At 48.7% G+C, this 14,677-nt stretch overlaps 1 protein-coding gene across 4 annotated transcripts in view; it reads left to right on the forward strand.

Moving 5' to 3' along the window:
• The first annotated feature begins 28 nt into the window (after positions 1–28).
• Positions 29–14,677, forward strand: part of RRP1B (ribosomal RNA processing 1B) — a 24,517-nt gene continuing 9,868 nt past the window's right edge. For 2 of the 4 annotated variants that reach the window (XM_024120192.3, XM_028492693.2), the window contains exons 1-8: positions 29–237; positions 7,003–7,085; positions 8,659–8,716; positions 9,951–10,036; positions 10,339–10,400; positions 10,739–10,868; positions 12,068–12,132; positions 12,572–12,753. In XM_024120192.3, the coding sequence (XP_023975960.1) occupies positions 108–237; positions 7,003–7,085; positions 8,659–8,716; positions 9,951–10,036; positions 10,339–10,400; positions 10,739–10,868; positions 12,068–12,132; positions 12,572–12,753 (796 nt within the window). In that variant the 5' untranslated portion in view covers positions 29–107. Of the gene's footprint in view, positions 238–7,002; positions 7,086–8,658; positions 8,717–9,950; positions 10,037–10,338; positions 10,401–10,738; positions 10,869–12,067; positions 12,133–12,571; positions 12,754–14,677 lie in introns of those variants that run through there. The other 2 variants (XM_024120193.3, XM_024120194.3) reach the window with 2 other exon arrangements.

Consider the following 14,677-nt stretch of genomic DNA (forward strand, 5'->3'; position numbering starts at 1 on the left):
CGCGCCGCCGCCCGACCCGCTGCCTTCTGCGCAGTCGCGACCCGGGCAGCACGGCGGCTGGCGCTCGGCGGCGGCGGGCTGCGGCCGGGGATGCTCCAGCGGGCGCGATGGCCCCCGCCATGCAGCCGGCCGAGATCCAGTTCGCTCAGCGGCTGGCGTCCCACGAGAAGGGCATCCGGGACCGGGCGGTGAAGAAGCTGCGCCAGTATATCAGCGTGAAGACGCAGAGGGAGACAGGTGGGCGCCCGGCGGTCCGCCGCGCACATGGAGGCGGGGGCTGGGGAGCCCCGGGTGGGCCGGGGCGTGCGGGGAGGGGGGCCGGGCCGGGGGAGCAGCCGGCGGAGCGGGGGGAGCTTGCGGCACTGATTCGCACTCCTCCATGTGCTTCTGTGTCCGCTTCCTGCTGGGTCTCGTCCGGTTCTACGGTTGAGGGACTGCGGCCGACAGGGTTAGGTGGTCTTCCCACAGCGAGTGGGGAAGCTGAGAATAGACCCGTTCTGTCCGACCCCATGCCTGCACGTTGGATCAGTGGACTCTCCTGCTTGCTTCTGGTGCGCTTTTCATTGAGTTACGTCCTCACTTGAAGAACATCTTTAGGTGCTGGGGTTACAGGAGAGAAGATAGAAACCCTACCCTCGAGGAAATTGTCCCTGGAAATCCAGGGAGAAATAGATAACTGAAACAGAGCTCGTATAAGTGAGGTAAAGAAAACGGAAACCAAGGAAAGAGAGAGCTCCTCTGTACAGGCTGTTCCACGGAGGCCTCTCGGGGTGACGTTCAACAGGTCTGAGAGGAGGCGAGAGGGAAGAGCTGGAAGGTCAGTAAGAGAGGGTGAGGGTGTTAACAGATGAAGTTGAAAAAGTAGGCAGTGGCCAGGTCACACGGGGCTCTGTGGTTTGGATTTTAACTGCAGTGGGGCGCCGTTGACGGATTTTGTTACCTGATCTGTAAACCCTTGAAGGCATGAACTACTGTACGCAGTGGAGGTTTTGATTGCACTAAGATAAAGTCTGATTTGTTTATTGCTAGTATTAATACTTTGAGTCTATTTGAAAGAATTGATATCATTTATCCCTGTACTGACATCCTTAGTTTGTTTTATTTTGACGAGAAATCACGAAAGACTACCCAGGAAAAAGAACATAGAGTTTCATGGGAAGTCTGCTAGAAAGAGGAATGAAGCCAAGCTTTCTGACTTTGATTCTGTTCGGGGTCCCCCCGACAGATTTAATTTATTCTTATCCCATGTATGCTAGAGGTTCCTAACTTTAACCTTCTATCCCAGACCTTTGCTGTTTTCAGCTCAGATAGGCCCTACTCACCTGACATCTCCTCCTGCATGTCCTCAAACTCAGAATGCCCAAAAGTGACTCATTTTCTTCCCTCCAAAACCTCCTCTTCTGGTGCTTCTCTGCTGCCCGTGGTCTTTTTAAATTTTTGGCCGCAGTGCTCGGCGTGCGGAATCTTAGTTCCCTGACCAGAGGTCAAACCCACACCCCCTGCATTGGAAGGCGGAGTCTTAACAGCTGGACTGCCAGTGCTCTTTTATTTTGGATGCCAGTTTCCATCCTCCACTCAGACTCTAGCTGGACCCGTGCACTGGCCTGGGCTGCTCTTCCTCATCCTCTCCCTGCACCCTGCATCCACTGTCCTTTGGTCTTCCCTGTCTCCTCTTCTGAATTACTCTGCCCTGACTGAAGGCCCCTCCATCTCATCTAGACTTAATGCACTTGCTTACTTCCTGGCTGATCTAACAACTCCATTTTTGCCCCCCTTGAACCCATGCTCCACAAACCAGCCTGGGCTCATCTTCCTAAAACAGCTGATCACATCACCACCTTCCTGGAATTCCAGGTCTGCGGACCGTGATCTGCCCTCTCTTTCTCCCCACCTCAGCCCCTCTGTGACCGCTCCACACTGATTCCTGGTGTACAGTACACCGTTTATCACCTCTGCCTTCACTTCTCCTGTTCACTCAGAAAAGGTTCCCAGCCTTGATCCACTCCCAGCATTCAGTTCAGCATCGCTTGCCCTTAAATTCCTTACCTATCACCTCACCCTGCTCCTCTAGGATTTGGAAATATCCAGCATGTCTCTGTTGTGGCACTTAGCTACGCTGTTTCGTATTATCAGTAGATGTGCCATTCTCCCCCCAAAACACTGTAAGCTTCCGTCTGTTTTCCTAGCCGGAAGTGGGTGCACCTCCAGACACACGAGGGCCTTCCTGTGTACAGGAACAGAAGAGGAACCAGATGCAGTACATGCGGGCTGAGGCAGCCAGACAGAGCCTGGTGCTCAAACCCCTTTGGTGAACAGGCTCCGGGTCCGAAATGCCAAGGTGGTGCTGGGGGAGGAGGCCGGGGGTGTGTACCAGTGCCCGGGGTCCGGTCTGGTTAGCGCCCATCCCACCTGAGTTACTGGTCCTGTACTCCTTTTCACCACCACGCCCACACTGCAGGGAATGTAGCGGGCCTTCCAAAAGGTAACTGCAAAGTGAACGTCTAGACAGTGATGATGGGACAAAATAAAACTATCTGCCACAGCTGTGCTTGTCAGAATAGAAACACAAGTTTGGAAGTAACTTGGCCTGACCGTGAATCTCACTGACAGACCCAAGTTTTCTGTGTCGTCTTCGGCATAGTAAAGGCAGTCTGGAATTTTACTCTTGCTGTCTGTTAGCAACATAGAGAGCTTCGTGATTTCAAAAACAAATGGAAAATCTTTGTAGAACTTAAAGCAGCTCAGTGTTGCTCTGCTACTTTAAGTGTTCCTGTTGATCACTCACCGTCGTAGAATAACCATGGTTTTATTCACAAGGGCTCATTTCGTCCCTGTTTATTCGTTCATGTATCCAGCAAACGTGTGGAGCGGCTCCTCTGTGCTGTTATTATCTCGTGCACTACTCTTGGCACTGGGAGTGCGGCAGTGAACAGAACAGACAAGCATCTCTGCCTCTTTTATCCATCCTGCAGCTTTAAGCATTTAACGTCCAAAATTGGGAGAAATTTTAAAATCAACCTTGTGACAGTTTCGTTTGCGTTCCTGCTTTCTCTCGGCAGCACATACGATAATGGTACATCTTATAGTTGATGGTGTCTTAGAGCCAATGGCAGTAATGAGGGAAACAAGTGTTCCTTCATACTGGCAGGGTTGGGGTCTCTCAACTCGGTAGTTAGAGAAACGGGGAGCTATGGCTGTTTCCACACGGGTGTGGGGTCACGTGTTACTGGCTAAGCCGCCTCCTGGGCTGATTCGTGATGAGAGGAGCTGTTGGACTTGCTGTATCCACGTCTCGCTTTCATGTTCACCTCATTCATTCTGAAGCAACTAAACCTATATTATTGTTAGAAATTTAGTTGTATTAAGTTTAAGAAACTCAACCCCCAAGAAAAAAAGACAAATCCCAAAGCAATTGTGGGACAAAACTGCTTCAGATATGTCGTGCTTCATCTTCAGGGCCTTGAAGGAAATTAGATGATGAGCGTTTCTCTGTTTTGCTTTATATGCTTCAAAGATTGGTACCTTGTTTTTACCAGTTAAATTCCTGGGTGAAAATGAGGGGTTTATATATACATATATATATCTGGGAAACAGGTGTTTCTTAAGGGAGACGAGCTTTACTAGGCTGTGGGTAGAGAACGTGGGACGATCACAGTGATACCCGCCCACCACGTAGTGCTTTGCTCTTACAACGTGCTTCTCATTTGTACACTTAGTTTTGACCCTAAGCATGAACCTGTGACACGTGTCACAGGTGAGAAACAGGAGGCTCAAGGCCTTTCTAGGAGTGACAGCCAGGAAGGAGCTGACCAGGGCCTGACCAGTGCTTCGTTTCCGCTGTACTCGGTTGCTCCACGTAGGATGAAAGTCAGAATACTCTTTCACGTCCAAGCCCCTTTCCTGCCCGCCGGCCAGGATCTGCTCTCACCTGCGAGTTTGTCGCAATGTGCTGTTTTCCCTCACAAGGGCCTCTGTAGTGCGTCCTGTGCTGCCTGGCACAGGTGTGGGTTATCCAGAGGCGCTTGAGTGCCTCTCATGACCACTTAGAGGTGGTCTGACCTGCTGCTGCCCTTAGAGAAGCCATCCTGAGATGAATACACACTGTGCTCTTTCTAAGTGAAAAGGCTTCTGAGCTCGAGCACACACACCTGTGCGTTTCTGGATCACACATGAGTGTTGTGTAAACACACACAGGAAAGATGCCACCAGGCAGAGAGCAGTGATCCCTCGTGGGGGAGGGGGGCGGCTGGGTTTGGGAAGCGGTGAATAAGCCACTTTCAATTGTGTACTCTGATATAGTATATGACTTTTTTGCCATAAATGTTCTTATTGGTTAGGACTCTTTTTCAGTTGGAACTTGACAGAATATCCAAGCCACACTAGTTTTCAGGGGAAAAAAACCAAAGCACAGCTTTATGCAGGAGCTCCACTGATGGCACCAGAGCCCAGCTTCTCTGCGGACAACTCTCCTGCCCCCGGATGCTGCCATTCTCAGACAGGCTTCCAGCCGTGTGGCAGGGTCCAAACCGTGTCTTCTCTTCAGGTCTCCCGGGAGAGATCAAGAGTCTTTCCTAAGGCCTGAGCAAGGGGGTCTTGTCCAGCAGTGGGGTGGCCGGTCCATTCTCGCGCCAGCCCTGTGGCCAAGGGGATTCCTGCTGCTTTGGCATAAGCCCAGCTGGCCGCTTCCCGCCATGCAGGTGAGCCCTGCCCAGCCCTGCCTTGAAGGGGGGGCAGCCCTGGAGGGGGAGACCGTGTAGCTGCTTGGCAAAAACAAGGATGCCCAGTCCCAAGCCTCATGCAGGAACTGGTGTCATTTAAATCCTGTTTCATCAGTGGTCGTGCTTTTCCAGTTTCATTATGATGAGTTTTCTAAACAGTAAAAAGAAGAAAGAAAACAGCCCATGATAACATTTTGATAATCTCATGCAGTTCTTTTTTTTCTTCTTTTAATGAAGGAATATTTCACGTACATGATTTCCAACATCAGTACCTTGCTTCAGTATTTATTAATTACCTGGCCGGGTTGTCTAATCGGCCCACTTCCTCCTTCCCACGAGATTCTTGGGAAGCAAATCCCCAGCATCTCATTTCATCTCCTGATACCTCAGTGTGTATCTCTAAGATAGGGACCCTTCTAACCTAACCACAGCACCATTATCACACCTTCTGAACATTTTTCCTTAATATGAAATATCCAGTCTGTGGAGTTTTTCCCATCATTCCATAGATTCTTTATGACAAATCAGAATCCAGACAAGACCCACCCATTGCGTTTGGTCGATATGTCTACAAAGATCTTAAATTCCAGCAGGCTTATCCACCTTTTTTTCCCTTGCAGTTTATTCATTGGAGGAACTGGGTCATTTGTCCTACAGAGTTTGCGACATCTGGGGTTTTGCTGGCTGCATCCCATGGTCTCATTTGACATGTTCCTCTGACCCCTGTATTTCCTGCAAACTAGTATTAATAGTTAAGATTTGAAGTGGTGTAGATTAGCTTTTTCGTTTTTGAGAGAATACTTAACAAGTGATGCTGTGTTCTTCCTGTTGCATCACATGGGACGTCTAATGGGCTTGGGTGTTGTTGGTCTGATTCATCCATTGTAACGCTCCTCAATAGTTTTTCACCGAATGTTTTAGCAGCCATTGATGATCCTTGCCCAGATCCACTAATTCATTAGTCTTAACATGATTGGTTAAAAACACAGGTGACTATGACAAAGTGACTACGGTTGTGACTGCAGTTGGCTCTGCTCTGGTGGAACTTATCACTCACACTATAGCTGTGTAGTCAGGTGTGGCTTATTTATTACAAGATGGGGAGGAAACCAGTTGGCACATCATTTGCCCGACCCCTAAAGGAAAGGCACTTTAATAAACCAACGTTACTGTAGTTTCTGGTGAGGTGAGAGCCCATCACAAAGAATCAAAATGCACGATAATGAAATTGTTGGTATGAGAAAGGTCTTTACTAACTTGGAAATCAATACCTATAAAGCTCTGAAGCATACTCTGAATAAAATAAATAAACCTCGTTCTGTCAAAAGGGATCTCTTTGTCACTTTTAACTTAATTATGCTTTGGAGTATTGAAATCACGTTGATTCCAAATACATACCTGTTTACATTCACCTAGTTTATCCTTTGCTGCTCCAAAAGATTCTTCCTAGTACCTTCTAGTGAAATATTAATAATGACCATTTGTAACAGGCATCAAGGCTTGAGGATTCTGTCTGTTCGCCATAGGCTTGGAAACTGCAAGGGTCTACACTTACCTGACTTTGTGGGTTCTTACGTTACTCAGCAATTGTTCCCTGACACCTGGGGTCCACCCAGGAGACAGAAGTCTGTGTGCAACTTGTGGCTTGGCCATAGGCGGTGATTCAGGCAGAGGTGGGGGGCTTGAATAATGAGTGAGAACAAGGCTGACCAGGGTGATGCCACTTAAAACAAGACTACGCTTGCCCAGTAAATGAAAACTGTAACCAGGAGAGAGGGAGATCAAGGTACAGCCGAATGTACGATCCTTAAAAGGGTCATCTTTGCAAAATTATCCCAAAGCTTTGCCAGTTTCCCTGGGCTAGTTGTACGGGACTTAAGCAAATCCTTCATCTTTTGTAGGATTTGCAATTTTGCTTTGCAAGACCAGTGAAAATGTTGGTGTGCAGGGGGAGGTGCTAGTTGTAGGCAGAGGGCCACTTGGGGAGCTCGTAAATGGCCGCTGAATTAGTTAATGTTTTGTTGTGAGGTCGTTTGCTTCTTTCCTCAGGGAATAGGAACCGCTGCCACTACCGCCCTGCTCCCTAGCTGATAAAACCGCCTAATTCATGTGTGTTTGTTTTGTAACAGCAAGAAAATGTACGTTTCAAATTTAAAAAGACATTTGCAAGTGAAAGAATGAAAACGTATGCAGTATTATTTTCACGGCTTATGTGGCGGTTCTAAACTTAGAAAGGAAATGTTTGGACTCTAAAATAAGATTTTTATGCTGTTTTACCCTCTAGGAGGTTTCAGCCAAGAAGAACTTCTAAAAATATGGAAAGGGCTCTTCTATTGCATGTGGGTGCAGAATGAACCCCTTCTACAGGTAACCTACAGTTCCCTTTGTCATGTGACTGGATTTTGGGCACAGGTGGATAAGAGACCTGCCCATTTTATGCTGTATCCATCCCTAATGTATGCAAACAAACTGAAAACCATTGCCTCAAGGGTTCACTTTCTGACCTCTTGTCCATATAGAAAGGGATGCAAGCAGTGAGGTTAATTATCTCTTCAAAGAGCAAAGAAGACACATAAATTAGATTTATTATTTCTCTGTCACAGTTTCATAGGTTCCACGCTAGGTTTTATTTACATTACTCATTTTAAAGTTTCTGTTATATCTTTTATTATTTGTGGTCAAAACCAGCATGGCACTAGTCTAAGATCTTGTGAGCTACCCCGGCTCCAGGCCCACCTCTGCCCCAGCTAAGTGGGTGCCCGGGACCGGGCGGCCCCCATGCTGGGCGCAGGGTCTTTGTAGAGTGAGCGGCGGCCCCAGATCCGATGGCCTCGCCCGCAAAGGCAGCGGAGACTCATCGCCCGCGCGTGTGCTCACCTGGACCCCGTCCGCCGAGCACACCAAGCCCCGCCACCAAAACCATCCAAGAAAATGCCTTAGACTCTTTAAGAGCTCTGTTCTGACGTGTAAAAGCAGGCCTGCCTTTGTCACAGCAGAGGGTCAGCCTTAGGAAACGCTGTTTGCAGCCCCCTGATACGTCGTGGGTAGGTTTTACTCGGCTGGGTTTTACCATGCAGCTTTGCCACTTCCCCTAAGCTGTGTAATGACTCACTTTGATTTATTGCCTTTATTCCACTGAACATGTTTTGAGTAGGATAACAGACCAAAATATTTTTAAGTTACATTCAAAGTAACAGTAACCAACAGCTTTAGTGGAGGAAGAAAACAGATGAAAGGGAACATCACTTGCAAGTCTGGGAGTTCATTTAAAATGCATAAGAAAGCCTTGAGTCCAGGTAGTATCGACAAGGATTGTTCTTTCCTTCTGTAACTCATAAACAGTTATTTTGTTAACGCTCCCCAAGGCAGGTTTCTTCATAGACGGAGACACCAGATTCTCCCCAGCGAGCTTGTGTGGCTCAGCAGGACGGGCTCTTCACGTGGCATTGGATGCCCTTAGCCTTTCCCACCGCCCTGCCTTTGCAGCCTGTCTCTGAGCAAGCCAACGAGAGGACTTCCTGTTTCCACACGGAGCCTCGTGGGGTGACAGTCCCGGTGTCTGCCTGCCGGCAACTCCCCCTCGTTAGCACCTGTGTTTCCATTATTTGGGGGTTTGGATGGAATCTCAATTCAAGTTGTACTTTGACAGCCAGGACTTGTTGCCAGCTAGTGTGTTTCTTCTGTAGGTCATTTGAGCGCATAGCTAGAGATGACTTGTGTAAGTGTGCGGCTTAGACAGTTCTCAAAGGCATGTTGAGTTGGCACAGTGGTCCGTCAAAATTGGGAATTTCACATTTGATGAAATCCAGATATCCAGATACACTCTTCTTAGTGGAAGTGACATTGAGAACAAGAGCTAGAGACACTCAGGCCGTGATGCTGTCGTCTCAGTGGTACCACGTAATAACCCCGATGTTTTTCCCCAACCCCACCTTTGCAGGAGGAGCTAGCGAACACTATTTCCCAACTCATCCATGTTGTTAACAACTCAGAGGCTCGTAAGTCCTGATATTTTCATGACTTTCAAAACTTCCTTGTTCATCAGATTTGGTAACTTGCCTGAGAAATCTAGTCAATATTGTTTCTTCTCCTTCCTTCAAAGTTTCCGTTTTCCAGTGGGCTAGCTGCACGTGAACCTGGGCTGCTAGCGTGTAAATGTCAGGCGACAGACCATCCCATGGGGAAACTGTTAAACACACTGAGAGGGTGACGAAGGAGGTGTCCTGTGGGACACCACGTTTGGCATCTCAAAAATTGCAAAAAAATATGTTAAGAAATAGCAGTCCTCCAGAGTTTCCAAATCCTGATTTACTTTAGCCCTCTTAGAGGCTGTGTGTGAATGTGCTGTTGTTTGCTGTAACCTCTGGATGCAGAGGATGGCTTATCCTCCTTAAGACTAGAGCCATTTAAGGTCATCGCTGGTAACAAGCTGTAAAGTAACCCCTCTTGACCAAAAAGAATAAACAAGGGGAGGAATTAATTAGTTCTGAGACATTCAGGCTTTGATAAGTTACAGAGGAAGAGAAAGCAGAGTTCGCTTCTTTTGCTCAGCCCTCCTCAGAACACAGCCATCCACTGGCCTTATTAACCCTCAGTGGTTCTCTGGATTTTAGCAGGGTCTCAGCTGACTTCGTAAGGACCAAAATTCTACACGTGGAGTATACTGTAGCTTTTCATATATCAAGAGAGAATTGTGCAAAAAGAAGTAAAGCAAAAAAACCAAATTATTTTGGGGTGAAAAAGTGCTAATTTCATGGCTCAGAAGAGAAAAATAGAATGTTTTGTTAGACCTCACCCAGCTGGCACTGAACATGAAAAACAAAAAAAGCCGAGTTTCTACATGGATCCTCCAAGTGTTCATCAGAATTAATGGCTTTGGATTAACTGTTAGGTAGAGATGGGCTTTGAAAAAGGGCCAGTAGCTGTGGCTCAGGAAATCTTTTGATTTTTAACAGAAACGTGGCTTTGCAGTGGATGATGAAACACTCTCCAGACAGCATTCAAGTTGAACATTAAGATGTTACCAACCTTCCTGTTATTAAAATATGCTTTTATTTAAATGTAAAAGAAGTTCTTGAGCATACTTAGTTACTGACCAGATTTTCTAGCTGCCCAAGAATTCTTGAGAAGAGTGAATAAACAATCCTAGTCTGTTTCCCTTCGTTACTTTCTTGCTCTGTGGTAACATGGTACCCTGTAAACCAAGCGTTCAGAGCCTCTTGTTCACTGCAGAGCACCTGTTCATCCAGACCTTCTGGCAAACCGTGAACCGGGAGTGGCCAGACATCGACGGGCTGCGCCTGGACAAGTACCACATGGTGAGGGCGGGGCCACAGCCCCTCTACTCGGGCCCAGGGGCGGGCGGCAGCTGGCGGACCGTGCCAAGGTTGGTTGGTGCGGTGTACGGTAAGGTGACCAGCAGAGAGCATTGGAAGATGTGCTCAGAGCCGTCTGTTTTGTTTGCGCATCCTTAGTGAACAGTTTTTGTTCTAGAAGCTAAATATGATTGTTGCGGAGACGTTTTCACTTTGGGGACGCAGGCTATGCCAGCCATTCTGCTCAGCTGATGGATATTTCTCACTTTCCTTTTCTTTGTAACAAAAGTTGTCTGTCTCTGTAGCTGATCCGTCTGGTCCTGAGGCAGTCCTTTGAAGTTCTGAAGCGAAACGGCTGGGAAGAAAGGTTGGTAAACTATATGGGTTAGCGTTTGGGGGCCTTAAAACTTTTAAGGCAATAGTGTGGTTTCAGGTCTTTCAATTAACAAGTTTGAATCGCCTGATCCACGCCTTCCGCTCTGCGTACCAAGAGCAAAACATCCTTACGCACGAAGAACTTCAAATCCAGCAGATCTGAGCACACGTGACAGTTAGCATTTTATACTTGTTTCAGTGGTTGTCAAACTTTTTCCGCCTCGCATTGCTTGTTAAGCAGGGGGGCACGAGAGTGCTGCCAGTTTCTCTGGGGGAAGAGAGGATGTTGGCAGCTGGGGCTAACAGAACCCTGTGTGTTGTTTCCTGTAGCCGAATCAAGCTTTTCCTGGACGTCTTGATGAAGGAGATCCTACATCCTGAGAGTCAGTCTCCGAACGGAGTGAAATTCCACTTCATTGATATTTACCTGGGTGAACTGTCCAAGGTGGGAGGGAAAGAGGTAAGAAGTGGGCAGACACCCTGCAGCAGTGTAACGTGGCCACAGCTCCCGCGAACAGGCAGGGCCTTGGCCCTGCTCTGAATGTTCTGTGAGCTGGCGGTGAAAGTGCTGTTTGCTGGCGCTCAGGGTTACCAGCCACAGGAGCAGCACGATGGGTCAGCCTTTCTTTTGACGTAGTTCTTCCCCCATCTAGGAACGTGTCCTAAGCAGGTGATGGGTCATGTGGATAAAGATTTATGCAGTAAGGGTGTACATGGCAGTCTTCTAAAACAGAATTGAAAACAGCTTATGCAGTCCAACGAAGGATTCTGTAGCATGAGGAAATGCTTGTGATGTTGAGTTTTTAAAAAGCATTGAGGGGGGGCTTCCCTGGTGGCGCAGCGGTTAAGGATCTGCCTGCCAAGGCAGGGGACAAGGGTTTGAGCCCCGCTCCGGGAAGATCCCACGTGCCGCGGAGCGGCTGGGCCCGTGAGCCGTGGCCGCTGAGCCTGCGCGTCCGGAGCCTGTGCTCCGCAGCGGGAGAGGCCAGAACGGTGAGAGGCCCGCGTACCGCAAAACAAAACAAAACAAAAAAATCAGTAGGGAGACTTCCCTGGTGGTCCAGTCATTAGGACTTGGTGTTTGCAACTGCAGGGTGCACAGGTTCCATCCCTGGTCGGGGAGCTAAGATCCCGCAAGCCATGAGGTGCAGCAAAAAAAAAAAAAGCAGTAGGGAAAAAAGGCCACAGACAAAGCTGGGCAAATGGTGTGACTTTTTAAGTATGTATTCATCTGTGAACAGACAAAGGGCTAGAAAGGAGATACACGATTTTTAGCACGCCGGTGATTATCTGCATTTGGGATTAGGAGCAGTGAGCGGTTTACTCCCTTCTTCCACGAGTGTTCTGCGGTGAGCCTTTGTGTTTTCATTCCTTCACCTTAGTGTCTGCGAGTGTCTGAGTAGGACTTCTCCGTGGAAGAAGGAGTGTGTGTTGGGAGTGCTGGGAGGGGCAGTCTTCTCTGCTCACTGCACCGAGATGCCCGGGTGGCTGGATGGCAGCCGTGACCCTCGGCGGAGTGTGTTCCGGGTGTTGTGAGATACGTGTTGGTCTGGTGCAGTCTGTGTGAGAAATGCGAATGGTTCCTCTCTCCAGGGCACATCAGAAAGGAGAAAGGCTCTTTTTATCCCCCTCATTGTTTTTCCTCTTTCTAAATTACAGCTGCTGGCCGATCAGAACCTCAAGTTTATTGACCCATTCTGCAAGGTGGCCGCCAAGACTAAGGAGTAAGTAGTCCACGTGTGTTTTTACTGCTTCGGTTGGTGCTTCATTATGGGAGGTGGTGGTAAAATTGTAGGTGAAGCATGGCACACAGGCCCTCCAAAGCTGAAAACAGCTGCGCGGCGTTGGAAGGAAGCTCTGAGTCGTGGCTGGGCCCCCCAGCGTCTCCAGGAACCTCGCCCTCCCATCGCCCAGGCTTCCTCCCACCCCCCCGGTCCCTCCGTCTGGGCACACGGCGCCGAGCTGGCCCCTGGCGGCTGCAGCTGGTTGGCGCGGGGGTGTGGTTAGAAACGCGGGTGCCGGCTGCTGGTCCCAGCGGGTCCCCGGGGGGCTGGACGGGGTGTGCGGTGACTTCCTCCACCTCCCGGCCCTCTGTGCTCCTTTAGGGAACCAAGTCCAGGCCGACTGGTAACCACACTCTCTCTGCTGTGCTTCCGCCCTCAGCCAGACTCTGGTACAGACTATAGCTAGGGGTGTTTTTGAAGTCATTGTAGATCAGTCTCCTTTTGTACCTGAAGAGTCGGTCGAGGAACAGAAAACCAAAGTGGGTGACAGTGACCTCTCTGAGGAAGAGACGTCTGGAAATGAGATGACGTGGAGAAAAGCAATCAGTAGAAAGAAAACAGGTAACAGAATTTACTTGAAGAGTCTTTCTTAGGTAAAGTTCACTCAAAGGAACACTTTTTAATACATTTGTTGCCAGCTCACTGACTACACCCTGGAATTCATCAGAGGTGCCTCTGCCTTGGCTGCCACCTGAGAAAGGAAGTAGGGCTGTGTTTAGACACTCGGGTCCAGGGCCCGTGGTTACACTGGGGCTCATGCACAGTTCTGCAGTTCCCGGGGTCGGAGGGCTTTCTTCGAGGGTTTTGTCATGTTCGTTGCCGTTGCTTTGGGTTTTGTGTGTTTTTGTTGTTTCAGCTTTTTTTTTTTGGCTGTGTTGCGAGGCTTGTGGGATCTTCGTTGCCCGAACAGGATTGAACCCAGGCCCTCGGCAGTGAAACCACCAAGTCTTAACCAGTCTTAACCACTTGACTGCCAGGGAATTCCTTCGGCTTTTTTGACGTGTTTAAAAATCTTAATGTGGCCTCGTGTCTGTAAGAGGGTCCCTGACGGGAGACCTGATTTACTGTTGCATTGGGAACGCACGCTTGTTTCTGCAGCTCTCCTTTCTGTCTCCGAGTTCCTCCAGGGTTCTTTTTCTTTGGGTGTGTAAATAACCACTGTGGATGGACCCTGTTCTCAGCGCTGTTTGTGTCCGTGGGGATTGCGTGGGGCATTTAAAATGCAGCCTCATCAGAACTCATGTTGGTTTTCAGCATCTTGGTGCCACGGTGTCAGGTAAAGGGCTAGTTCAGGTTGTACCCACGCTTTTGAAATGTTCTAGAGCCACTGAAAAGGAAAGTTTTCAAAAACTAATAGAGGAAATATAATTTAAAAAAATTTTTTATAGCAGGACCGGAAAACTCTGTGTAGAAGGTGCCTGATTTGTATATTTAGACATATGCCTATAAACACGTACGTATGTACCAAGGTGGTAAGAGCTACCCCTGTGTGGCAAAATTGTGGGTGATTTCTATCTCCTTTGTACTTTTGTCTGTTTTTTCTAAGTTTTCTTCAATGATCATATATTCTTTAGTCAGGAAAAGACAAATCTTTAAAAAAAGAAAAGATAAAATATTCTAATTGTAAGTTCAGCACGAGTGACAACTCACTGAATGGCCTTGAGTGCGTTCTGACTTGGCTCTGGCCCTCTCCTGCCACGTCTGTGTCTGAACTAGGGCCGTTCCCCCTTATCCCTGAGCGCTTCCCAAGATTCGCCCCCAGGTTCTCATCAGATGCTTGTGGGACCTGCCCAGTCTTCTCCGGGCTCTGCCCTGAGGCCACACCACTCAGGAGCTGATAGGATTCCAGAGACGGGACACCTTTGGGAGCTTGTGTGATTTCAGTAGTAATTTCTATCTGCTTCTCCATGGGCTTTAATGCTCTTTGGATTATTTCTTAAATGCCAGAGTCACGTAAACATCAGCCTGTTGTGTTTCCTGAGGGGGCCCCCTGAGGGTCAGTGTCCTACTGTAGAGAGTTCACCACAGCCTCAGCTTTCCTGAGACTAGGGACAGACCCTGTCTGCCCTCCTCCCACTGGCCTGAGCCCCAGCCCACAGGTTTCCTGTCCACCTCCACTGCACTCCACAGTGGGGTTTTGTCTACGAGGTAATTAAAAGGCAAAATGTGTGATTTCTCCCAGGTGTTTTTTTTTTTTTTCCAAAACATCTTTGGGAGATTTTATAAATGTACTTGCAGCGTTTTGTCTGTAAAGAAATGTTCTTTTGCGGGGCTTCCCTGGTGGCGCAGTGGTTGGGAGTCCGCCTGCCGATGCAGGGGACACGAGTTCGTGCCCCGGTCCGGGAAGATCCCACGTGCCGCGGAGCGGCTGGGCCCGTGAGCCATGGCCGCTGAGCCTGCGGGTCCGGAGCCTGCGCTCCGCAACGGGAGAGGCCACAGCAGTGAGAGGCCCGCGTACCACAAAAAAAAAAAAAAAAAAAAGAAA

Source organism: Physeter macrocephalus, chromosome 8, assembly GCF_002837175.3.
Source record: "Physeter macrocephalus isolate SW-GA chromosome 8, ASM283717v5, whole genome shotgun sequence".
Taxonomy (NCBI): Eukaryota; Metazoa; Chordata; class Mammalia; order Artiodactyla; family Physeteridae; genus Physeter; species Physeter macrocephalus.